The 27,975-nt window shown below is 42.5% G+C and overlaps 1 protein-coding gene across 1 annotated transcript in view; it reads right to left on the reverse strand.

Moving 5' to 3' along the window:
- Positions 1-26,823, reverse strand: part of ARHGAP22 (Rho GTPase activating protein 22) — a 145,260-nt gene extending 118,437 nt beyond the window's left edge. Inside the window, exons 1-3 of the mRNA XM_076338682.1 lie at positions 26,814-26,823; positions 24,501-24,700; positions 8,451-8,538 (exon numbers count right to left, since the gene is read on the reverse strand). Of these exons, the coding sequence (XP_076194797.1) occupies positions 8,451-8,538; positions 24,501-24,680 (268 nt within the window). The 5' untranslated portion in view covers positions 24,681-24,700; positions 26,814-26,823. The remainder of the gene's footprint in view (positions 1-8,450; positions 8,539-24,500; positions 24,701-26,813) is intronic.
- Positions 26,824-27,975: the final 1,152 nt, after the last annotated feature.

The following is a 27,975-nucleotide window of genomic DNA, read 5'->3' on the forward strand; positions in this document are numbered from 1 at the left end:
AACCACACATGCCTTAGGGCTTAATATATTATCCTTAAGGCAGAATACTCAATAGCAGAGCTTACTCTGGAATGTCTCAGCAGGAAGAGTTCAAAATCTTACCTAATTTGCACTAAAAAGCCAACCTGATGGGATCAAATGATGCCTTGTACATTCCAGCAACAACATGCCATCATCTTACAGAGCTATGTTTCTATACCCAAAGGGCAGCCTACACAAAATCCTATGCAGACGTATTTGACTTTAAGGAATACAATGGGTTAAGGAAAACTGCTCAAGAACAGTCAGAGATTGCGTCTTAATGATCTGCACTAGCAGAAAAAGCTATTCATGAAACTTTAAGCCTCATGCTCCTTTACCAGCAGGCCTCATGCTGTTGCAATTGAAGTTGTAAAAAACAGCATTCTTGTTGAAAGCCAGCGCGTGCATTAAAAGATAACTAGGTGCTACTGATCAGGGATCAGATGCAGAGCTTCTCCTGGAGATGCAAATTCCAGGACAGCAGAACACGTATGCTGTCACAGCCCATTTCCAGGCCTACTTTAAACTGCCCAGGGCCCCAGAGCACTGAGGGATGTAGACAGTATAACTTGGAGTAGATCAAACACTCCTAATGAAACAAAGGCAGGATCTTGTTTATTTCACGAAGCAGGATCTTTGCTTGCCAAATGCAAACATAAGCCTTGGGCATTGCATATGCTAGGGGAAAAAAAAAAAAAAAAAACAAAGCAAAAAGCAATTTACAGGCTGCAGGTGCCTCCTAATGCCCTTCAAGATGTTTTAAGTTGATAACATAAGGTGAGCCAAAACATTCTTAACTATCAGAGAGCCTCATAGCCCTCGGGGAAAGAGGAGCCTAATAACCTTTCTGTACAAAAGCCTGGATGCAGTCTGATGACCTTCACCAGCAGTGAGTCATCACCTTAGGAAGGTAATAGTGTATTGGTCAAGTTATAGGGATACACCACTAGACTGAACACAACACTGTTGAAATCAGTAAGGTTACATGAATTCAGAAGACAAAGTTCAGTCCCTTTTTCCACGTTCTCTTTTCAGAAGTATTCAGTGACATGGTACAGTCAAGTAATTCAGGGAAAGTACGGATCAAGAGATCAGTAAGCAGAGATGCCTTGCTTGCAGAAGATTTGAGTTGTTAGCGTCTAATAGCTGCATGAGAGAAACCAGGGCCTTCATTAACTTACTCAAATAACAGTTGTTCAACTCAAATCCATTTATATAAACCAGCCTAGAAATACTGGCAGCTGATTGATACTTCTATTGATGCTAAATGAAGTTTTCAAGGTCTGGATAGGCCACAAAAACTATTTTTGCAGTCAAATAAAGGAATTTCAGTAGAGTTAGGAAAGGAGTTACCCTGAAGACGACAATTACTATCTTTTGGTCTTTCCAGCAGATCCCTAAGGAGCAATGCAGTGGGAGGTTTGATCAAACTCCTTCACCCTCACACCCAGATGGAAGAGGCAAATGCCAATTCATTAAAACTGGAGAAGTCTGAAGATATATATATATATATTGGAAAATAAGTTTATCAGGCTCAGATTGGGGGAGGGGGAAAACAGTCAGACAGGTGCCACAAAATAGCCAGTAACCCCTGGGTCAGTATGTTAACCTGAAATAGTGGAGGCCTAGGTTCAAGTGGCTTCCCCACACAGTCATTACTGTACATGGCTATATAGAACATGCATTGCTCTTCCATAACAAATAAATCTTGTTTTCATCTTAAGATTAAATGGGCAAACAATTTGAACTTGAATGTTTTCAAAGACTGTTGATTTTGGCATCTGTGACAGCAGCTGAAAGCATTCACTTCTGTGTATCTTGTGGATTCAGACAGACTAAGATGCTCATGGCAGGGCAAATGTGCAGAAATGCATGCAATACTATATTCTGTCTACACAGGCTGAGCAATCACATTGTTAGGGAACTCTTGCTTGCTGATTTGCTTTTGAGGAGACACCAATGAACAATAAAGAGTGGCTAATTTCCTCTTACAGGATGAACTCACATTCAAGTGATTCAGGACATATGCCATAACTGACAGCAAGTGTCCAAGCACAAGGTGGAAAGAACCAGCACCACCTAGTGCTCAGAAGCAGACGGAGCAAGCAGAACATAGAGAAGAATGTATTAACGATTTTTATGCATGGAAGCGCAGGATACACGCTTCCGAGGAGACTCAGGCTGCACTTATCTTGCACGTAAAAAGAGACTCTACAGCTGACAAAAGCCAAGCAGATGTACCTGTCACTATCTTAGTGCTAAGACTTTATTACCTTGAAGGTCTTCAACCCAAGCTATAAGGTAATAACAAACAACAGTTTCCAGACTCTCTGACTGCAAAGGCGGCATGCAATTTTATCATTCTGGGCACTCCTTTGGAAAGACAGTTCAGAGAAGACATTTTAGGTTTCTCCCTCCTTAATAAATAGAAAGTCTCTCTCATGCTCTAAAAAGACAGTTATCACTTTTGGTGACATAGAAATATTTGCATGCCCTCAGCTGCACTCCAGACATCTAGAAGTGTTAAACACAGATCAGGCAGTGCCCTCCACTGCAAAACCAAGACCGTCAATCTTCTCCTGCAGGTCAATGCAATGCCATGGACACTCTGTGATGTCCACAGCTCTCACTTGCTAAGTGTTTCCACAGCACACGGCTGAAAACTACATTGTCTCATTCCTTCTAGTAGGACTCAAAACTATTTTATTTTGCTGCCATTTCCCTAGTCAATATGCTGAGTGCCAAATCTCAGAAACCTAAATAAAACGTTCCAATATCAATATAATCACATATTCAGATATGCACAGTCGGTTATCAGCTGTAGACTTCAGGAGAAAATTTAATTACCAATGGCAAACTCAGCTTCCTGCTGTTAGTTAGAATTGCAATTTGCATTGAATAAGAAAGAACATGGAATAATTTTTAATGTCTGAATTTCTAATTTCCCCTCCAGGTATTTTAATTACACACCATCTCAACAGGAACCGAGATAAAAAGGCCACAAAAATAACTTAATTGGTGTTGACCACCTGGGACACAGAAGCATACCACAGAGCAGACTGCTTTGTAGGCATCATTCACCCTACTGGGACAAGACAAACAAGCTGCCACTCCAACTGCTCTGTAAGACACTGACGGACTCCCTACAGTACAAGTAGTCAACAATTACTGTCCCTGTAAGAGTTAGGACTCCCACCTTCTCATTCTGCCTTTCTTGATTTCCTACTTGTTATATAGCACAAACAAGGCAGTGAAATAGCTTCTACATAAACCCTGCACAAAAGTTCCTGGATGAGGCATTTTACTCTGCCCCAGCCCAACTTCTGGCAGAATGCAACCACTAGTCCAGCTTTAAAGGAGTCACTATGGAATGCAGGTCCCTTTCGTAAGGGCAAGCTGTCTACATTGAGCTCAGTCTTTATAATTAGAGGTTGGAGCTCTGTGGCATGCTTTTCAATTAAAGTTTTGAAAATAACCTTCTACATGTGAATCAAGCATAGACAGTCATCTTTGCTCTGGCTGAGTCTGCAAAAAGCCTGAGACAACAGTTCTGAAGAGGACTGAACTGCCTCACGAAAGAGAGGGCTGGTGGTATTACTCAGCTGGAGCACAAAAAGCAACCTGAAGGTGCAGTTTTCATCAAGCTTAGTTGGATCAACCTGAGGTCCAACTGGTTTGAAAACCGTTTTTTCAGTCATAAGAGCTGAAGTGAGACGTGATTAGATATTGGGGAAAAAGCCAAGAGGAAAGGGGGAAAGCAAGATCAACCCATTCAGCAGCAGTTTCCAGTGAAATCAAATTATCACAAAACTGCACTCTTATTTTCACAGAAAGACTCAACTAAGAGCTGTCACTGTTGACCTTGGCAGAAAGCACTGTGGCAAGAAACAGGAACTAGCTGTCATCAGTGATAAGGAGACACCAAGATGTGTACCATGAGTTTTGGTCAGGAATTTTTCAAGCAAGGCTGCTTTCAACCATAACATACCAGTTTGCTGAAATAGAAAAGGGCACGTTTTCTATGGACAAGAGCATTACTCTAGAATGATTTCATAGTAAAAAATGAAGCAAAAACATCTTTCCCAGGAAAAAAAAAAAAAAACAACAACACACACACACACACACCAGTAGTCACTGAGGGTACTTGCCCACTATGAACGTGAGATTCAGGTTCCTGGTCTAAACCGAGTGGAACTTGGGTCTCCTGCATCACAGGAGAGGATGTCAGCCAAAGAGGTACCAGGTAATCAATGGAAAATTTCTTGTTCATGTTTATCTTTCCCCTCTTACTCTCCATGAAAAGATCAATTGAATCCATTCTGAAGCAGGATAGAAGAATCTTCTTAGAAGTCACCACGTTTTCTACAAAGAAAAGCTATTCTCCAATCAGTTGGTAATAACACTTGCCATACCTATCAAAAGACAATGCTTTTCACCTCTTAACTTCTGAACCTTTTTACCACTCCCTTCCTCAACTCTGAAAACCTTACTATATCAGCAAATTATCTCTGACTCTGCAGAGAAACTTGAGCGTCTCATCTCATAGTGCTGCAAAGACCAAAGAATAAAACTAGGCAGACTATTTGCCACAGGGCATTAAAAGCATCAGCTTCCTAAAAGGTGAGACCTCAGGAGCATTTAGGCCATTAATATTCCTTAAGCAGCACAGGGATTGATCTCTGAGAATGCCTTACACACTGCATTACACTACTCTGAAATGCACTGTAACCCCGGGCTAACTCATGGTTGTTTTGTTGCCCCAGTAATCATAGAATCACAGAATCATTGAGGTTGGAAAAGACCTCTAAGATCATCGAGTCCAACCATTGACCCAACACCACCACCCACTAAACCATGTCCCTAAGCGCCTCATCTACGCATCTTTTAAATACCTCCAGGGATGGGGACTCAACCACTTCCCTGGGCAGCCTCTTCTAATGTTTAACCACTCTTTCAGTAAAGACATTTTTCCTTACATCCAATCTAAACCTCCCCTGGCGCAACTTGAGGCCATTTCCTCTCGTCCCATCGCTTGTTACTTGGGAGAAGAGACCAACACCCACCTCACTACAACCTCCTTTCAGGGAGTTGTAATCAGTCAGCTGCTGTTTCCGTTACCAGATTTGGACTCCTCTCCCAAGCAACATACAGTGGTTATTTCCACCCAGAAATACCAGCTACCATGTGATGATTACCCCAAATGGTTAAAGCTTTGCACCTGACCTCATACTAACCTGATAATTTTATAAAACCGTCCCCCCCACCTGCTAATGTGCACTGGAACATGAGAGCAACTTGAGCCCACAGCTTACCCTGCCATTCCACTTTGAACTTCACTAGCTGTGAGGGAGGAAAGCATGAATGAGTTAAGAGGGTACAGAAATTTACATAGTTTCCCCAGAAAAGAGGATAGAGAACATCTCTGCCAAAGGAGGTATTTCAGGAAGTCCTGCCACCAGATCTAACACTGGTTTGACTGTAGAACTGTTCTGCAGCCTCTCATGTCCCTAGTTAACCCCTCTCCCAGCCACACTATACAGCTCAGAAATGAACCTGATGAAACATGAATAATACACAATACCCATCATTAGTTCTTGTTACTCAGCAGAAAATCAATACATGCTCTTTTACAGCGCAGAACGTGCTGTTACTCTAGTCCCTGCACTCTGGCGAAGCAGCTCCCACAGCCAAGCTGTACACAGGCTGCAGCAGAGGAAAGGTGGGAAGATCTCAGCAACAGTTCCAGCAATGAGGATGCTGAAAGCCTTAGCTGTTGATCACAAAATAGGTTTTTGGAGGTAACTGGTACCACAGACTTCAGAAAGCTTTGGACATTTCCTTGCTGGGAGATCTCAGCCTCTCCTCTTTGTCAGATAAGTTGGTATCAGGACACAATGGAAACATCTTAGGAATGCTGCACTCTGTTCTTAGTTTTGTTAGTTAAAGCTCTGCTGCTTACAAGCACAGTAAAATCCCACATATATATATATTTACAGTTATGGAATGTACTTGTATTCACAAGATCCCCGACTTAGTTAAGACAACTAAAAAAAAAATCTCATCATCCCTATAGAAACTATATAGTCCTAGTTTACAGTGGGAGAACTGAGGCACAATTAGGCAGAGATATGATCATGGCCATACATCCAACACAGGGGAAGATGGGAAGCGATGGAAAATAATGATTGGGGTCCTGCAAGATAATCTGGCATCTGTTTAAGAGCTGTTCACTATGTGGGTGTTCTGCAGGCTGGCAACCACGCAGAACACAGTCATTTCAGAACACATGCAAAAAAGAAAAGGTATTTATGCCAAAACCAGCAGAGAACAAATGTACTGTGAACAGAACGGGGAACTCTTGAGGCCACATTCTCCAGTGATGTCTATGCTGAGCCACATTCTGTATTGACTGGCTATTTATAGCATTTTTAAATACTTGCTACCCATGTAGCTACTAAGCTTGCTACAAACATGAATGGATTTAGCTCCACAAGGTAGGGAAAACATCTCAATTTTGCAGGCAGGACAGTGGTGCACTAAGACTGAATCATTTTTCCAGGGAACACAGAGAAGGGCAATATCAAAACCACAAGCTGAACACAGAAGTCCTGGGATTCGCAACTATGCTGTGAACAGTATCACTTTTTTCCACCCTTCTGGATAGCCTCTTTCAAGTAGCCACATGGCATTGCTTTACCAACTCCACTGAAGCAACAGCCACCTGCAGTTCAGGACACTTCTTTTGCAGCCTACAGTAATACAACCTGACAGGTTGGGCAAGAAGTGCAGAATGACTATTTTCTCACCTGGAACCAGAGGGCAAACTCAAATCTGCAGGAAACTCAACCAAGCCAGTCTGTGGCTCACTTAAATATTTCAGATCACTGCCAGAACACATGGGATCATTCCCAATCACAACAACCCAAGTGCTTTCACATCCCAGGTTCACAGTCCTTCTACAACAGTACAGTGCACAATCTTTGGAAAATGGTGCAGAAGATGTGTCACATTCAGACAGTGAATGTCAATTCCTAGGAGATCTTCCATGCAAGCAACACTGTGAGCCCAACACGCTGCTGTTTGTGGGGCCCTGCCTATGAGGACATGGTGCAGTGCAAGAAAAACGAGGCATTAACAGATAGCGTGCAGTGACAAGGAAGAGAAAACAAAAATAAATCTCTTCTCCCCAAGTAGCTTCCTGTGTGCCAGACAGAACGCTGTGACTGAGTTATTGCAAAACCCTGCCTGCTGGTGTAATTGAAAACATTGCAGCATTGCCTTCTCTTCTTGCGCTGCCTGATACTGTGTCAAGAGGGGTGTGCAACACAGGCATTTTAAGCCAGCCTGATTAGGGGGTAAGAAAAAAACCTGAAAGACACAGGTAAAAGCACACCTGCCTCCACAACAGTAACATTCAACTACAGGGACAAGTGTTCCCTGTGCTGTCCATTCCATAAAAAAAAAAAAAAAAAAAAAAAAGAGGCAGCCTAATGTAATTACTTTTATCTACCCTATCAACAGCACCAACACTATGGGGAAAGAGACAATACTAAGAAGCATGGACAGGAGTCCATGCAGGAGAAACTGGCCGTGAAATAAAGCATGACCGAGTCAGTGCACTCACATAATTTTTACCATAGTCATGTTTGTCTCCCTCCTTGTTTCCAGGAACTCAGTCTTCAGGTATTGGGAGATAGCTGTGGAAGGACTAACCCACAGTTCATCTTTCTCACTCCTCTGGTCTAACACTGCTAGTGGTGCAACAGCTTTCTTCTCTGTAAATCCTGCCACCTGAAACTACCCTACCTCCAAAACATACTACATTCAAATCTATGCACAGGGATGGTCCTCTCCCAACTACAATCAGAACTGAATAAAGTGAATACAATTGCTCCTATGCTGCAACAGGGAACTTAACTCTAAATATACACTGGAGATACCAAGCCAGTCCACAGGAAGCATTTACATGGGAGCTAAAATGATTTCAAAAGTTCTACATTAAGACTATGCCGACAGATCATTACATTTTCTACCTAATAAAATTTCAACGTCTCTTCCATGGCAGGTCACCTATTCTCTTAAACCTTTTATCCAAAAAGTGAAACATTTTGAAGCTTCCCCTCCCGCCCCCCGCCCCATCCAGATACTACACACAGCACTCCAGGCAAGGAGCCCCCTCCAAACAGGAAAATCAAGGAGTATGATGCATCTCAACTGCTATTTTCATGAGGTACCATGGCAGCAGTTATATGCAGAACAAAGAACACCGAGTAGTCTGTCAAGTCCCATTTCCCAATCTCTCTAGATAATCCAACTAGTGTATCAGAGCGCTTAGAAGTGAAGTGATCAGTACAGTTCAATTATCATTAATGATAACCAATGGGAATGAGATGATGTTAGGTTGAAAGTACAAGGAAATGCTGGCCTACCTGGGGCAATTTCAAAGAGATGTTTCCCTGGTTCATCAGGATTAGGTGGCAGCTCGTTCACCTGATTGCCTTGCAGTAGTATCAAGCCCTGTAAGGGACACAAACACCAGTGAAAGGGGAAAAGCCATGAAGAGGGTAAGGAAAAGAAGATAAACATAACAGACATAGCAAATTTAAGCCCTACTCTTCCACTGAGCCCACCTTCTTTCCACCCTTCTGAGCAAGAAAAGATTGAGGTGGTCATGCACCTGCCTCACCTGTCCTTTCTCTCACACTGGACACTTCTGGTCAAATGATCTTTCCTCTGGAATAACAATACTCTGAGCAGGCATAGGTGATTCTCCTTGGTTTCCATAACTAATTATCCCTTGAAAAAGTTTCATCTCACATTACATCTACTCTTCCTTCACCCTTTAATTTCTGGTTGCGACCTGCAGCAATGAGGTGGCTGAAGTTCTATTTCTAAATCTTTATTTCTGCAATTGAAGAAAATGGCCTGTTTTCCAGAGATTTTCAGTACACAGAAGTTCCCAGGGAGACACTGGAGGAGAGCAGCTGATTCAGGTTTGCAAGGCAACAGGACTACCTTTTAATCCAAGAGACTATAGTTTCCCTACCAAGAAATCTGAGCCCCTTTACTTCCCAAGTGCAAATGCTGCCAGAATTCAGATTCATTTTCACTTTGAGCCCAAGCATAATTAACACAATGTATTCCAGTTTGGGAATTCTGCATAGCTGGTGGCATAGTATCTTCAAAGTGAACAAGATCATCATCATCTATGGAAAAGCTGAAAAAGAGATCACAGGAAGCTCTTGTCCAGTAACGTGGGTGGAACAAGAATGAACACACTATTTGGAGCTCATTGTTTCTCCATTTTTTTTTAGTTTCATCTTTGACATTTTAAAAGGTTTCCAGCTAACATTCTTTAGGACATAGACACAATAAGACAGATAAAAGGCAGTAAGAACTGGGACTCTCAAGAGTTAAGCCATGAAGAGTGTAATCAGCAGTTCCTACTCCTGCGCTGATCTGCCCTGGAATGGAAGCTGGATCCAAACCATCTCTTTTTGCTGAGCAGAAAAAGAAGAAAGGAGTTGTTTCAGTCAGTTGTTTTCATGCATATCTCTAGTAAACATGCACAGTTACATTCTCTCCAACCACCTTGGGAACAGCCAAATCCAAGACACACTGGAGCATCGTAACGTTGGTAATCAAAACAAATCCCAGTTACACTCTTTGTCAGCTTCCAGATCCATATTACTTAGTAAAACAATTAGTGTCTCATGAGACAGACAATCCAGGATTTCAACTGATAGAAGACAACCCATCATACGACCTTTGCAATCTTCTCCATAAAATAGAGAAGCCAGTTGTGTTATCTTTCATTACATCTGTTATGGCATAACTTCCCTGGCTTTGCCCCTTGGTAATACATTTTCCTACAGATGCTTTGTTTGGAGAAACCACTGTAATAAACCAAGAAGCCAGCTTCTATTAAATGTAAATGAATTAAGTTTTACTTTTTTCTTTGAACACAGAACATTCAAAAGCTACTACAAATAAATTACCAGAACAGCAATGCTTGAGATGGAAAATACTTCAGCTGGGAAATAAGCTCCGAGTCATGGAGGTTTACAAGTTGGCATTCCAGTTCTGACAACCCACCCTATTAAAGTGACTTGCTGCTTTGAAAGGATCTGTTCGTTGCAGACTGAAAACGCCTCACAAGTACTCAAATTTGTTCTTCACAAAACAGAACTCAACTGCCATGTCACTATAGATTCAGCAACCTGCTTCCATGTTTTGCCATCCCTCAGTGGCATCAGGCTATAAACCTTCATTTAGTTCCTCTTGACAAGCCAGATCAACATTTTAGTGCAGGAAATCCCTGTCATCCAGAATTCATGAAACTCTACTCCAGTTAATCACATATTGCAGGCCAGTGCCTAGTTAAAAAGTAGAAATGCAAGACACCCTGAATTTGAGTATTCATAGTGTATAGAACAACAAATACTACTCTATATCCAACAGATATGCATCACCACCCCAGTGTTGCTACATTTAAAAAAAAAAAAAAAATCAGAAAATAAAAGTTCCAGAAGCAAAATTACCCTGACCACATTGCATATATGCTGAATGTTCAACAGTGCAGACTATTGCTGTTCCTTCTACAGAATGTAAAAGCGAAAATGATCACGAAAGAAAAAAAAAAAAAAAAGAAACACTCTTAAACAAGTCAGCTTTTGTATTGAGGCCTTCAGTTTAGATATCCTTGGTTTTGCTTTGAGGAAATTGTGCATTTACATTTCTATCTCAATTTTGTTTCCTTGCATTTAAAAATAAAAATTCTGTGCTTAGTGTAACAGCAGACAATGGGGTTGGATGTTTTGTAGCACATTGTGAAGTTCTTCATAACACATTTGACATACGTTTGAGAAATTAAGATTTGAAAGGGAAGAAAAAACCTGAATGATGACAGCAGGGACAGCTCAGAAGAGAGCCAGAGGAGTTCAGCCAAACTCTGCAAGGGGCCAAAGCCAGCACCTGCTGGCTCCACAAAGCATCCTAGAGGGGAAGAGTAAAGTGTTAAAGTGGACATTATATATTTTTGTGTGCATTCTGTCCACATAAAAAACTAACAGCTGTTCCACGCTGGTAGCTAGAGGGAACTGTGAGCAGAGCATGCTGAAGCCAGTGAAAGACTATTAAACGCTAGGCTACTAGAATTTAATAGCTACTCAGCCCAGAAATTTATTATTTGCCAGGAGATACAATAAGAAGGAAAAAGATAGAAGATAGAAGTCAACTTTTATTTAAAAAAAAGGAAAAAGGGAATCAAAAGATATATTAAACACAAAGCTACGCATGCTATCCAGCAGTACCTTCCCCTGTGCCCCATTCTGCAATAGGCTGTGCAGCCCAAATCAGCATCATGCAGCCCCACTGGGCAGACAGTTGTCTCCTTTCCTGCTGCAGTCCCTGCAAAATGTGGATGTTGCAACTTCCATAGCTGCTGTGCTCCAGGAGCGAGGAAGGAGAGTGGTTGGACCCGAATGGCACTCCTCTTCCTCCCTTTCCTCTACTGAAGGAAACAAGGAGCATTGCCCACCAGAATGCCAGAGCAGAGCTGCTGTGCCTATGTGATCAGCTGGGGAGCGGGTAAAGGGCTGACAACTAGAAGAGGATGGGGCAGACGGGCAGAGAAGTACCCCTCTGCAGTGTAACCTCCACCATGGAGTCCCAGCTTCTAAGTAAGATCAGATCACCTGTGGAACAGGAATTTCTAAAAGGATCACAGTGATTAAGTGAACACAGCATGATTTTCAAAGACAGGCCCCTGAATCTTGCTTTTACCCAAAGCTTAGGATGTTTTGACAAGGAGCAGTCTCAAATTTTGGCTTGAGCAGGAAGACTGCTTTTCTCAGTCTGGTTTCTATCAGGTAGTTCTCTGAAACAAAAATGGTTTAATCGGATGTACCGAGAGGTCCACGCTCCCTCCCCATCTCTTCTTCACACTGAATGCACAAGTTTTGAAGTAGTTTCACAGCATGCTCCTAGGGACACCATATTCAAGAGGTAAAACGAACAAAACTTAAATGTAATCATCTGCTTGCCTTACCACAGAACGAAGTTCCCTACAGAGAGGGGAGAAAAAGAAGCGCTTCAGCCTCAGGTTGACATAGGAGCTACATGGGTAAGGGCAGGTGGATAGGTGGGAGGGTCACAATTCTTCATTTTGTCTTTTAAAAAAGCGTCTTTATGAAGAATAGAACCTAAAGTTTTAATATTGCATATAGAAATTCAAACCCTTCCCGCTTTTACGAGTATATGGAATATCCCTAGGGAAATGGTGAAATGACAGCACAAGCAGACGAAAAATAAAACATCTAAGTTGCACAATTGAAACCAGAAAGGATTTCAGAACAGCCTAGGACAAGAATGCCAAGAAGCCACAACAAAGGACCCCGAAAAATCACAAAGTTGGCTAAAAAAAACCCAACCCCCAAAAAGACCTCTTCAGGTCATTTTGTTGGTTTAATTTAAATTTGGTGTTTATGCATTCCCAGCTGTAAATTTAAATTTTCAGGTCATTATCTTATTTACACAAGCTAGAAACATACATATAGCAATGAAAACTAATACGATATCAGTTGATTCCAGCCAATCAGACTTTCAGAGCTTCAGGTATCATTTGAAAGCTAGCAATAGTTTTTTTCTGTCAGAAGATGTAATCCTCTTAAATCTTAACAGCTGCTTTCCTCTGAGGACCAATTTACATTTTGTAGAAAGAAAAGTTGTTAAAGAGACAGTAACACTCACTCTCTCTCTTCCTTTAAGGTACAGTCCTCTCTTAAGAAGCCCTCTAAGCAAAACTAGCCAGTCTCAAAATGGGTAGTGCCTACAAGCCAGCACAAAATAAAAGTTAGAATCATAGAATAATTTGGGTTGGAAGGGACCTTTAAAGGTCATCTAGTCCAACCCCCCTGCAATGAGCAGGGACATCTTCAACCAGATCAGGTTGCTCAGAGCACCGTCCAGCCTGACCTTGAATGTTTCCAGGGATGGGGCATCTACCAGCTTCTCTGGGCAAGCTGTTCCAGTGTTTCACCACCTTCAGTGTAAAAAATGTCTTCCTTATATCTAGTCTAAACCTACCCCCCTTTAGTTTAAAGCCATTCCCCCTTGTCCTGTCGCAACAGGCCCTACTAAAAAGTCTGTCCTCACCTTTCTTATAAGCCCCCTTTAAGTACTGAAAGGCTGCAGTAAGGTCTCCCTGAAGCCTTCTCTTCTCCAGGCTGAACAACCCCAACTCTCTCAGCCTTTCTTCATAGGAGAGGTGTTCCATCCCCCTAATCATTTTTGTGGCCCTTCCATGGACCTGCTCCAACAAGTCCATGTCTTTCTTATGCTGAGAGCTCCAGAGCTGGACGCAGTACTCCAGGTGGGGTCTCACCAGAGCAGAGGAGAGGGGCAGAACCTCGACCTGCTGGCCACGCTTCTTTGGATGCAGCCCAGGATACGATTGGCCTTCTGGGCTGCGAGCGCACATTGTTGGCTCACGTCCAGCTTTTCATCCACCAGTACCCCCAAGTCCTTCTCGGCAGGGCTGCTCTCAATCTCTTCATCCCCCAGCCTGTCTTGATACTGGGGGTTGCCCCGACCCAGGTGCAGGACCTTGCACTTGGCCTTGTTGAACCTCAGGAGGTTCACACGGGCCCACTTCTCGAGCTTGTCCAGGTCCCTCTGGATGGCATCCCGTCCCTCAGGCGTGTCAACCACACCACTCAGCTTGGTGTCGTCCACAAACTTGCTGAGGGTGCACTTGATCCCACTGTCTGTGTCATTGATGAAGATATTAAACAGTACTGGTCCCAATACAGACCCCTGCGGGACGCCACTCGTCACCAACCTCCATCTGGACATTGAGCCATTGACCACTACCCTCTGGATGTGACCATCCAAACCAATTCCTCATCCACTGGACAGTCCACCCATCACATCCATATCTCTCCAATTTAGAGAGAAGGATGTTGTGGGGGTCCGTGTCAAAGGCCTTACAGAGGTCCAGATAGATGATATCTGTAGCCCTTCCCGTGTCCACTGATGTAGTCACTCCACCATAGAAGGCCACGAGGTTAGTCAGGCAGGACTTGCCCTTGGTGAAGCCATGCTGGCTGTCTCGAATCACCTCCCTGTCCTCCATGTGCCTTAGCATAGCTTCCAGGAGGATCTGTTCCATGATCTTCCCAGGCACAGAGGTGAGACTGACTGGCCTGTAGTTCCCCGGGTCTTCCTTTTTTCCCTTTTTAAAAATGGGGGTTATGTTTCCCCTTTTCCAGTCAGTGGGAACTTCACCGGACTGCCACAACTTCTCAAATACGATGGATAGTGGCTTAGCAACTTCATCCGCCAGTTCCTTCAGGACCCGCGGACAGATCTCATCAGGTCCCATGGACTTGTGCACCTTCAGGTGCCTTAGATGGTCTCAAACCTGATCTTCTCCCACAGTGGGCAGCTCTTCATTCTCCCAGTCCCTGTCTTTGTCTTCTGCGGCTTGGGCAGTGAGGCTTGAACACTTCCCAGTGAAGACTGAGGCAAAAAAGTCATTGAGTACCTCTGCCTTCTCCGTATCCCAGGTAACCAGGTCTCCCGCTTCATTCCAGAGAGGGCCCACATTTTCCCTCGTCTTCCTTTTATCCCCGACGTACCTACAGAAGCTTTTCTTGTTGCCCTTGATGTCCCTGGCCAGAGTTAATTCTATCAGGGCTTTAGCTTTCCTAACCTGATCCCTAGCTGCTCAGACAATTTCTCTGTGTTCCTCCCAGGCTACCTGTCCTTGCTTCCACCCCCTGTAGGCTTCCTTTTTGTGTTGGAGTTTGTCCAGGAGCTCCTTGTTCATCCATGCAGGCCTCCTGGCGTTTTTGCCCGACTTCCTCTTTGTTGGGATGCATCGCTCCTGAGCTTGGAGGAGGTGATCCTTGAATATTAACCAGCTTTCCTGGGGCTCTCTTCCCTCCAGGGCTTTGTCCCATGGCACTCTGTCAAGCAGATCCCTGAAGAGGCCCAAGTCTGCTCTCCTGAAGTCCAGGGTAGCAAGCTTGCTGTGTGCCCTTCTCAGTGCCCTAAGGATCTTGAACTCTACCATTTCGTGGTCGCTGCAGCCCAGGCTGCCCTTGAGCTTTACATTCCCCACCAGCCCCTCCTTGCTGGTGAGAACAAGGTCCAGCATAGCACCTCTCCTTGTTGGCTCCTCTACCACTTGGAGAAGGAAGTTATCATCGACGCATTCCAGGAACCTCCCGGATTGCTTATGCCCTGCCGTGTTGTCCCTCCAACAGCTATCGGGGTGGTTGAAGTCCCCCATGAGGACCAGGGCTTGTGAGTGTGAAGCTGCTCCTATCTGTCTATAGAGGGCATCATCCGCTCAGTCTTCCTGAGTTAGGCCTTCCTTATCCAGTAGTATAAAGCAAGCATAAATCCCCATTTGAAACAGTTACCAAAACCTCACATTTATAATAAAGCAGAACTCAGGACTCTGAATCAAGCCCTGTGTTACTTCAGAAAAAGGCATGCTTTTATGGAGGGTTCTTTCCCTCAGCCTGAATTAGTAAACTTGGCAAATACATACAGCCAGGTCACACATATTTTAGGCAAAACCCAATGAAATACATGCCAGCTTTTTGCTGTTTTATAGCATGGAATGGTGAAGATGTACAGCAGTACATACAGACCAGGAGATTCAGAGTGTATTTACAGTGAAGAGCAGGAGCAGTTTACAGAAAAGTGCTATCAAACTGAGAGTTTCAGAAAGCCCATCTTTCTGCAGGAAACTGAAGTCAGTGATGAAATCAAAGGGTTAAACCAAAATCTCACAATGCAGTGCCTTCTAGAGGTTATAATTTGCAGGAGAACGGTGACCTGAGGCAAGCAACAAAACTAGGCAAATAGACTTTCTCCATGCTTGATGCACCACATGGTGGGACCTCACCTGCCCCCCTTCATTGACAGACACCTTTGGTACACGAGGGTGATGTTTACTCTAGAAAAGATTACAGAGGAATAAATTGCTTGAACTAACACCCTAAACCAAAGCATTTCCCAATCAAAATACACTTCCTTTTTGATCCTTTTCAGAACACAGAATCATTAAGGTTGGAAAAGACCTCTAAGATCATCGAGTCCAACCATCAACCCAACACCACCATGCCCACTAAACCATGTCCCTAAGTGACTCATCTACACGTCTTTTAAATACTTCCAGGGATGGGGACTCCACCACTTCCCTGGGCAGCCTGTTCCAGTGTTTAACCACTCTTTCAGTCAAGACATTTTTCCTCATGTCCAACCTAAACCTCCCCTGGCGCAACCTGAGGCCATTTCCTCTCGTCCTATTGCTTGTTACTTGGGAGAAGAGACCAACACCCACCTCGCTACAACCTCCTTTCAGGGAGTTGTAGAGAGCGATGAGGTCTCCCCTCAGCCTCCTTTTCTCCAGGCTAAACAACCCCAGTTCCCTCAGCCGCTCCTCATCAGACTTGTTCTCCAGACCCCTCACCAGCCTCGTTGCCCTTCTCTGGACACTCTCCAGCACCTCGACGTCCTTCTTGTAGTGAGGGGCCCAAAACTGAACACAGTATTCGAGGTGCGGCCTCACCAGTGCCGAGTACAGGGGCACGATCACTTCCCTAAACATGTGAAATCAAACATATTTGATTTCACATATTCTGTAGAAAGTTCTCATTGAAGTGACTTGTTTCTTATTCTCATTTTAACTAGCTTTGATGAAACGGAGGAGAAGAGGAAGATCACTATGTAGCAGAGCTTATTTAAAAAAACAAACAGAAAAACAACCACAGACACAGGACAGTGGAAGGAATGAAGGACTTGCTGCAGCCACAGTGGCAATGGGGACTGCATACCAGTATAGCCACTTTGTCCTTAGCAGTGTGCACCTCATTCAGCTGTGTAACGAAGTTGCAGCAAGTTGAGCTGGTAGCATAACAACTGGAAGAAGAGTAGGGAAATAAGAGAACTAGAAGAATGATTTTTTCAGAAAGGAAAATTGAGGGATGCTCACTCTACCTATGAAAAACAAGAAAAGCCTGCAACCTAGGCCCATCTCTGGAAAGTATTTTTAGGTCATAGAAAAATATAACAAATATATGTAGAGCAAAGATCTTCAGATCACCTTCTTGTGCATTTCTCTTTGCACATGTCAGCAAATTGTGCTGAGCTCTTCTATCTTATATAACTAATCCTTTTAGGGGATGAAACACTTCTCCAGAGGGTAACGGAGTACCTAGCTCACAGCTGTCCAATCTGCCTGGCACACTATGGAGAACTCTAAATAAACAGAGCTGAAAAGGTAGAAAAAAACAATTCATCTTAGCAGGGAGGGTGTATCAATTCTGACAGTTGCTGTCACTGGTAGAAAGACATTACTAAATTTAAACAGATTGATGTGTCCTTGTCCAGCAGCCACTCAGACTACATTAGCAATCTTGCTTGGGAAGTAAATTAATGATGAATTAAATCAGTTTAAATTCCCCAAGGTCTAACTTGATATATGCCAAAGCATGCCCCAGAAACAAACTTCAATTCATGACTAAGTTATTCCTCCCTCCCTCAGGCTTTGGAAGCCTGAGATGGCTGAACAGCTCAAGGGGCAGACAATAGGTTACAGACCTTCCAGTAAGCTGGAGATTCAAATCCAATTTCTGATGATAGCATCACCTTGCACCCTTTCGGGGCCTTGGTGCTTTGAGGGAGAATTTTAAAAGGACAAGTGTTCATACTTTAAAAGTATTACTGTAGTCCTCCCTAACAAGACCAATTGGGAAGTCCTGCCCTGTACCAGGCTCTGTGGAGCCAGGGTTTGGTAAAGAAAAGCTGTGACACAGCAAACACGAGTGGAAAGCTTCCTTTTCTTGACTGAGTCCCTCAACAAACACAATTGGTGCCAGAACACTGATCATCCTAATTCTCATACCATTACCTTTAACACAGCACTTTAGTCACTGTTACAAACGCTTGCAAGATAGGAGAGGGGGAACAGTGGGGCTCAAATCTGCCCTCAGGTATGCATTTCTGAATCCCAGGTGAAGGATGATGAACTGACTACATGAACATCTTGATTTTAGCTGAACACAGAACAAAAATTCTACAACAGCTTTATACCAATGAATTATCTCCAACCCTGAATTCTGAGGATCAAATAACCCAAGCTAACTCACAACCAGACTTAGCCTTAGTCTCAGTGAAAGAGGTGGAAGTCAAATATTTAAAGCAGGCTAAGGACAGACCCCACAGTTCAACTGATAAGTCAACTGTTGTCTCAGATCCTCATGTCTCAGGCCAGGAACAGAGAGCAAAATGACAAAGCAAGCTTTCCTAGGTGTTTGTGAAGAAATTTCCCAGAGCTACACAATCATGAACTTGTAGAAAAGTTCCCTTACCTCTGTTGTTCATCATCTAGACACTCAATAATAGTTGTGTCAATAATAGACAAAAAAGGTGACTTGCTGGCTCAGGCTGCCAGCAGACATTCCTGCATCAGCTATACTCAAGACTTCTTTGCAACCTCAAGGGCTAAAAAGCCAACCCTGTCACTCCAGCCACAGCAAGTGATCCTTTCCAGAGACTCGTTCTCAAACTGGCACTTTGGATCACAAGGCAGATCTACTGTGCCACAGGACATACCCAGCTACAAGTTTGCTGCATTATGCCAATCTAACAACTAAATTGTCTGCGTCACAATTCTTCTGTCTATAAGATACTGACAATGTCCCTGTAACTGCAGCTGCTTCCACAAAAAGAAACTAAGTCTATAGAATTAGTTCAAGATCTTTGAAAAAGAGTTGTATAAGTAAAAAGGTGCTATTTTTTCTTTCTTTTTTTTAAAAAAAAAAGAGAATTTGCACCTTTAAGTTATATTTCAGAGGCAGAGGAATGAAGACTATTGCATCCAAAGCCATCACTAGAGATGTACTCTGCATATTTCAGACTGGAGAAATGTCAGAACAGCTACACTGGCGGCAGTGGTTGAGAGGAACAACCAATGAATATTTTAAAGATGGAAACTGACTGGAGAAGTAGTGAAGGCATAGAATACAATTTTCTTTCCCCTGTCTCTCACTCCATAGGAACTTCAAGGCTAGCCTTTTTTCTGGAAGCATCATTTTAATTAGTGCCACTGAGCAATATGGGGGGGGGGGAGGGGGGAAGACAGCATCAACAACATGTAGTAGTTAACCATGGATGCACCGAGCTCGCTCATTTTCAAGAAAAAGTTAAGTTAGTTGACTTGCTATCATTTAAGGCCGTGCACATCAGTTACTATGATCAGTTAACATCCCAATACTTGCAAAATCACTGCTATGCAATCAGTTCTCCACCCCAAGTGTCAGGAAAAGGGTCTGTTCTTAGACCACTGGAAAAAAGTTTAAGGATCAGGCATGCCTGAGCTTCACCAATATCTGAGAACACTATAAATAAAACAGACACTTTCTGGAGCTGTGTAAGCTTCAGACTGTTTCATAGATTTTAAAGGCAGAAGAGATTAGTAGGATATCTAGCCTGGGCTACCACCAATGCACTAGCACCCCTACTCTTTTTGCTGGTTTACATTCTTCCTAGGCTCAAAGCAATATTAACATTCTGCTTACTTTATACTTTTCTGAAAGAAAGGAAAAAGTGAATGCAGATTCTGAGAGAAAAAAATAACTCGCACTTTAATATTCATCTCTCCTGTGTTCTTGACACTCTTGGATTTCCACGTGTCCAAAAAAACCCAAACAACTTACTTCCCTCTCAAGTAAGATTCCACCTGAATTTATCCAACAGTCCGTTTTTGTCACAGTGCATTTTTTGGAAAAGAATGGAAAGTTTCTTACTAACGTTACTGGAACTAGATTTTGTTTGGGGGAATATTTTGTGAATAGCAGCCCTTAAAAACTTCTAGAGTCAGTACTGGGGAATGAACAGAAGACTTCCAAAGCTGAATACATGTTAGAAACCTCTAAACCAAGGCTATAACAGATCTCTGAATTTTTTCAGTCAATCTATACCTAAAAATCACACTGGACCGAAGTGTTACAGGAGCACCTACAGGTATGAGTAACAGCAACAGTCCAGCCTGCATATTGCTGATGGAGTAGACGGAACAATGAAGTCTGGTTATTTAAAAGATTTTCCAGATGTTGGCTGTCTGTTTCTGCAAGGAAAAAAAACAAACCAAAACAAAATCGTCTTCATTAGCAGCTAATAATCTCCACAATGACTTGAAGGAGGATGAAATTCCAGTGTCTTTCATATGTAAGTACAGCTTTGCTCCTTCACCTTGCGAAGTGCACCCTAGATTGGAAAGAGAAGACAGCCACTAGGTGGATTTTACTGATGATAAAAGCTCAGAAAACTTGTGGATAGTCCGAGAGGAGAGAGATGTGCAGGCTCATGCAGACCCCGTGGAGAAGAGGGAGAAATGTCAAAATGTCCCACTGTTACTAGGTATTACCTAACAGCTAGTTAATTCCCATTACCAACCTCAATGAGTATTCTCCAGGTATCCAGTGTAATGAATAAAAATATTTACCAAGTTTGTGTGTTACGACCCCCCCTTCATATTACACATGCAGCTGCCCTGCTACTCTCACTTCCCCTTTTGGGTGTCCCATTATAAAGTCTGTTATGTGGAGATGACATCGTCACTATCTCTGTTCACTGACTAGAATAGAGTCGGCTCTAATCCTCTAGTGGGCTCTCTAGGTAGTGCTGCAGAACAGCGTGTCACAGCTCAGTTCCTGTCCCCTACCTGGTGAAAAGGTAAGACTGTGGAAGGACACAATGTAGGAGGATACTTAGCAAAGTTCATACCGAGTGGTTTATCTAGCATGGTAGCAAGTTTTAAAATGAAGGAAAACCAACAAGTCCACAGAACAGGATAAACTTTCAGCATCCTTCCCTCCCAATCCTATTGTCCTACGTTTTGACTTTGAGGTTCACTGAAATTAGAAGACACACTGAAGGCATTCCAAAGATAACAGGAAAACACTGGAAAGGCAACATGACAAAATCACAGATGCATCACAATTTTTTCCAAAATGGTACAGAAAAGTATCATATACAACATCATCTTTAGAGTCCAGTGGCCAGAACACATTCTAGAAAATTCTGCTGTTTTCTAGAGCGCAAAATTCAAGCTCACTGCAGATGCACTAAAGCCTTTTATCATACCAAGTCAATACTGGAAGAAAGGTTAATGAATTAGCTGCAGAGTGGCTTCTGTTCCCCGGAAATTGGGGAGGGACGCATGCTACCTCCTACCCTGGGAATAGAAACAAACCCAAAGCTACTTTAAAAACTCACACATATATTGGCAGTTAGTAGGAGCATCAAAAGCTCTTTGCAGGTCAGTCCCCCCCTTCCCCCTTTCCTCATGGGGGCACCTGAGAAAATACTCCAGAAGAGCAATGGCTGCAAATTCACCCTCTAACCTTTGGCACAGAATTCAGTCCGATGGAGTGGACTGTGCAACTGCAACTATGTCATATGGCACACAAACACACACACCTTCAACAGTATTTGATCCATTAAGACCACAGAATAACTCCTCTTCGCTCCAGTAAGCCTATGCCATTCTCCTGTCATTATATTACAGCTCCATCTTTTCAGCATTATTTTCAAGGGAAGAATATCTACAATTCCCTCTAAGGACCTGGAAGCACAGGTTTTCATAAAAATAGGCAATGCAACATCCATAAACAAAAAGACATTGTTTAAGGTTTCTCTTTTGAAATATTATGGCAGAAATCTCACTTGACTTTGTCAGATAAACAATAAGAATATGACCCTCTCCAGAGTGTATATATAAACAATCAAGTAGGCAGAAGATCAATGGGAATTTCAGTGAAGCTATTGATTTAGTTTTTGCACACAAGCTTGCAGGCCATACTTAATATTTAAAACAGAAAGATTTAAAAGGAGCATGGGTATCTTTAGAACTGAAGGAAATTAGGGATTAATATCAACTGATGAAAATATCTACATGGCCTGTAACAAAGATCTCCCAGGGTCACAGCTGTCTTCCTAAGCTCTGTGGGCATGCCTGTACCATTGTCCCTTCATTCCAGAGAATCTCAAGCAATAGCTGTCTACAGGTTCCAAAAGTACATCTCACCTGTGGGATGCATACAGCCCTAGCTGAAGTCAGACGCGAATCCTAGTTTGCAACTGTTACAAGAATACAGGACATGGTCCTGTATCATCCTATACAAAATGGCTTCCCCCCCAGTGATAAATGTACGGCAACCCTGTCCCCAAAAAGCACAGGGTTAAAGAAACCCTTTCCAACGTGGCTACCTGAGGCAGCTCCTTCCTAATCATGTTCACTGATACAGTTCAGAAGTGCCCAGCTCTCCCCATGCATTGTATAGGAAGATAAGGTGCTTGTCTTAAAAACGCAAAATCCAGCGGTTGCTTGCAGAGCCCTGAGCAACAACAGGTTACATCACCGAGTTCAAGTCTCTCTAGCCTTTACACAGCAGGCTATCCATAACGATGGATAAAATCCCTGATTAGGTAAGTGCAAGACATAAGATGCAGCCAACATCCTCACGCATCTACCATGCATGTGTCAGGCTCACAGGGGAAAATTCATTTCCGTTCTCATTCTACAATGAAATTTATGTCTAACAGTTAAGCACACAGCTGTATCAAGCAGTTTAATAATAGGCTACAAGGAGTGTGTGGGTGGTGACAATATTACACAGGCTGTCTGTCACTCTAATGCCTGTACTGACTCATCAGGAGGCAGCAGTACAGGGACATTGTCTGGCTTATTCAATTATGTTCCCTCTGTTCAATGACTCTGGTTAGAGGCCTGACAGTCAAAACAATGACTACATGAAATAAGCTGCATAATATACTACAGCAACTAGGAAAGCCCTTAGCTCAAATGCTGCAAGAATATTTTATAGGCATATTGAAGAACTTGAAAAAGAAATTCTTAATCTTGGCTGTAAGCTTTATCCCAACCTGTAGCACAATACCCCCCACACACTAAGTGCTACAGATATAGAAGGGTCAGAGAAGCAGAAAATCATCCTGAATTTAGTGCTGAGTCCAGACTGACAATTGCAATGCCCTCAGCTCTGCATTCACACTAGGTGCAGGAGCACTGTCCTCTCGTTATAACTTGTTTTAGAGAACCACATTTAACTATAAGAAATTGGTGCTAGACCAGCAACATGCTCACAAAAGGCATGTGAAGCAGCAAGAAGTTAGTAAAAAATTCCATTAATTAATACTTGGCTTAAGAGAGACATACTTGTGCAACGTTCACTTCATTAAAAACTGTTTAAAACATTCACTACCAAAAAGTTGCAAGTTAAACATGTCACATGCCCATGGGAATATTGCATGGTGACTGTCTATTACCCTTTATCACCAGCAAACTGCCCTACAGCTGCTTGGCACATAGTTGGTTAGAATCTCCTAAGCCTTTTGCAAGAATAAGTGTGCTTTGGAAAGCTTTCTTGTACACGTTTGTTGTCCCATGGACAAACTCATACAGCTGATCTAAACTTACCATTTTAAGTAGCCCAACTGTGGTTCAATGTATTCAATTATCATTTAGTGGTTGTTATTAAATTATCTAACCATTAGCTGACCTCTTGTCTCTTTGCTAGCTCCTAAACATTCTGATCCTATCCCTTTCCTCTGTCTGTTTTCTTTCCAGTCTACTTTGGGACAGTACTACTGTCTACTTGGGACTATGACATTGTCCAATACATATTGCACAGCAGGACTTAACTAGTGGTTTCCACCAGGAAAAGTGGTGTTCTCTTTCATTCATGCTCCACCAAAACTTTTAGACTTTACGAAGGCAAACTTCAGACAATTTAATTTTTTTCCCCATTGTAGAAGGTCACATTGTTCTCCAGTCTGCTAAATCAGTTTACGCTGTCAGATACACACTACTCCTTCCAGACACAGACAGCAGAAAGCCTTACGTAAATTCTTTCTCCTCAAAATTTGCGTAGAAAAGCAATGACTCCCAGGTGTATATAAAACATGCTAAAACACATACTACAGCCCACTCTCAAGTCCTGCATGCTGGCATGTAACAAAACCTACATACTCTACCCACACAAGCTAGCCCTAAGCAGCTGGCTGACCTCTCTGCTTAACAATGGATTACTTGGGAGATAACGAGTCCCAGCTGACTAAGCAAGGTTTTTCACACTTGCCTCAGTAATCTGGAACTCCATAGCTCTTCCTGTCAAACTCCAGTCTCACAGATGACCATACTAAGATTTGGAGGTCAGCATACCCTAGTGGCTAAATAAACGCCTTCTAACCTTCTCCCAAGCTCTACTACTTGCCTGAGTAGTAGCTAAGTCTCCCTGCAATGTCTCTTGCCTTTGAACCTCCTTAAGTGTGTATGGTTTTGGCTAGGATGGAGAGCAACTGAAATGAGCTGTCAATCAAAGCGGTGATTGTGACCCACACAGAAGTCACAACCAATACACCCTACAGTTCTCTAGTCATACCTGAGGTTTAGTTTCCTCTTCATCCTTATAATAAAAGAGCTGCTCCCCACGCAGCACAAACCACCGCTGCTGCCAGTTCTTCATAATGCTCCTTTGTTTCTTCAGCCAGCCGCACTTCAGCACACATTCTTGAGGGTTTGGAGAAGAAGGTCTGGAGGGAGGCCCAATCTGTTCACCCATCACCAAACTCTTTGACCGGGCTGAAAAAGCAATTACAGAGTAAATGAAACAAAGAAATAAGGATAGGAACACACAGAGAGGCTAAGTGACTGTTCCCATACTTTCTTCTCAGACATGGATAGACCATTACATGCATGCTCCCTCTTTTAGTAGGTACTTGTTTTTCAGGGTGTACATTCAAGTTTATGATAGTCAAACACAAGACAAACATTAACCTTTTGGTACTGCTCGCTCTAGTAGCCTTCTAGGTGACACAATACCTCCAACCAAGGCTCCACTGCTCATACTATCTTTCTTTGTGGCAAGTCATTACTGCCTTCCAGCTCTACATGGGAATAATGACATTGCTCTCTCCTAAAAGGATATTTACCCAGTGAGGATGTGCAAGTGTGGTGAGGGAGGACAGAAAAGGAAGGAGAGAGCATAAGAAAATATTCTCACTCTACACACAACCACTATTGGGGTGATTAGCCAGTGAAACCAGCTGCCACAGGAAAAAAAATGAGATTCAGAACTCAGAAAAATTCAAAAAGGGAATAGACACATATAGATAACACACCTATCCAGAATGATTAAAGTCACCTCACTCTTCAGGGCTTTCTGACATTGAAGCAGAAAAACACAATGAAAATAAAAAAAAGACAAAATAGAGGAAAAAAACCCCATGTAAATCTCAGGAAAGGCTTCAGAAGAAGAAAAAAGTCTATTGCTCTTTCCTTCCTCTTCTCCTCCCACATGCCTGCAGTAAAAGTACTGAAGCTTGGGACATTTAAAGCTAGTCTGGAGTAGCAGATAATGATTATATATTGCAGGCAGCAAGCCAGTCCTCTAGAATGGATAGGTTAGATACCTCATAGGTCTTTTCCACCTCTACTTTGGATTTATGAAGTATCTTATAATAAGTTATTTAGTATCTCATGCCATTTTCCTTTATTAGTGCTAACATGATCCTGTTCCTTCCCGTTTTCTACATTCAGCTAACTTAAAACACAATTTATAATTGCCTACTTGAAACAGGGCTACAGTTTACAGGCCAGTACTAGTAAATCTACATCATTGATGTCTTACATTAACACTGTAAACTGCTGCAGCTAAAAGTCAGGCAAGCTTCTTGTTCAGGCATCCCTGACACACTACAGCTGATTTGGTCTGTCACAACAAAGGGCAACCCTCTGCTTCTCAAAATACTGTCTAGTTTTGCCTCCTTTGGGTTCAGACAATTAAAACGTGTGGCCCTGATGTTACCACCTGACTCTAGTTTCTGCCCCTAGTGCCTCACCACACAGTGATGGAACTGACAACATACGCCAAAGAAAGAAAAATAAAGTGGAGGTGATGGTTGGGGAATAAAAAATAATAATTTAAAAAAAATTAATCACATTAAACTTGATCCCATTTCTTCTTTTCCACGAAGGGAACTGCAATAGAAAGAGAGGCAGATAAGGGACTGAGGTCAGATCTTTGGAGAGCCTCCTCGGTGTAATCCAGTGAGGGAAATCACGTTGGTATCTGTGATAAAATCTACTTTGACCATTCCCATGACCTGGCAGTCAGGCCATCATGTTCTGCTTCTTGAAGAAATATAAAACCAGCACTTTTACACGCCAAACACTTTTGTCAGCAGAGGACAGATCTGAATGGTACCACATCATCCATTACCAAGAAGTCTCAGTGACAGCAATCTCCACTTGTATAGCATCATACACTTTCCTCCCCTACCTCAGCTTAAAAATCCACTCACCTCTTCTGTAACCATCCAGTAGGCACTCAGTCTGGCCTCTGACAACTTCCCAGTTTTACAGGCAGAAGATGGCATCACTTTATTAGTCTTAAATTTCAGACTCTGTGAAAGCCCTGTCTGATAGGCAGAAGGGATTTCCCCCCCCCCCCCCCATTTCTCTGAACTGCTAAGGTAAGTTCTACTACTCTCAACAGAACTATGAATAACTGATTTTGTCTTGTGCCTCAATGAAGAGAAATTAGTTTTCAACCTATAACTATTTCCTGCTGTAAGAAATTAAGTTTGTTTGTTTTTTTTAGTTTCACTTTAAAATGTTATAAGACTGTTAAACTATGACATGTGCTGATGCAGTATCATAGCTTTTTCAGAATTCCACTTCCCTTATTTTTGGCTAAAATACCTCGCTGAATTTAACCTGAGCTCATATACAGCATTAGTCCTACATTAGTGAAGTTTACCAGCAAATTTCAGATTTGCTTAAGTAACCCAGCACTCCTCAATCCTGATTTTTTCCTACATAACCAAAACAATTAAAAAAAATAAAAATCTTAATACAGAATTCACCTAAAAATCAGGCTTTGATGTACCCAGGCATATTCTCTAAGCTTACTCACTGTAGTCTGAGCTCTAACAGACAGACATTTTCATTCCAGCAAAATACATAAAGAACCACTTTTCACCATGAAGCTTAAGATGCTTATGCCTTAATATATCCCTTTCTGGTAACACAGTGCCCTCTAGCAGAAGACTACAAAAAATACCAGGACAACTTCGCCTCCTGCCTGCCCGCCCCGCCCCCCCATAACTGCCAAGAAATGGAGGATCTTATTTCATGTGCATGTATTAAGAAAACAGACTTTTCACATTTAAATCTCTATTGCAGAGGCCCATGAGGATTTAGTTGAAGGAACCGCCTCTGACTCATCCCAGGCCACATTTACAACAAGGACCAAACTGTAACCTGGTTTAGAGTGTCCTAGATTCCTTTCCACATTCATGTTACAACATATGTTATTAGAAGAACAAATATTCCAAGAAATTGCTTTTCCAAATGGAACTATGATGTTTCTTAGGCAACATCTTGGCTATTAACCTAACCAATTAGTCTAATAATACCAAAATCCGTGCTTCAGTAAGCACCCCAGTCATCTCCGCACTGAAGCACCTCAGCGCTCTCCAGATTAAGCGTGCAACTCCAGCAGTTTCCAGTTTTCCTGACTTGCATATAGTTATACAAACCCTCTCCTACTTTACCCCTCCCCCTAAAAAGAAGTTAGATTTATTTAACTGGAAACCAACTACCTTTATTTTAGCATCTATATTGACACAGACCTCACAAAAACCATCAAACATCTAGCTCTGGAATAACCCAAAGTATGTTATCTCATATTTCCCCTTACACACCCTTTGGTGTTATTATTACTAGGTAGGGCTGGACAAATTTATTATAGTGAAGAATTAAGGCTTTTGTGATCCGTCACTGGAGTATGTATATCTTCGTATTTTTAATTTAAGCAGCACCATGTCTTAATCTATTGCTACGGCTGTTAATTC

Source organism: Aptenodytes patagonicus, chromosome 5 (assembly GCF_965638725.1).
Source record: "Aptenodytes patagonicus chromosome 5, bAptPat1.pri.cur, whole genome shotgun sequence".
NCBI classification, from domain to species: domain Eukaryota; kingdom Metazoa; phylum Chordata; class Aves; order Sphenisciformes; family Spheniscidae; genus Aptenodytes; species Aptenodytes patagonicus.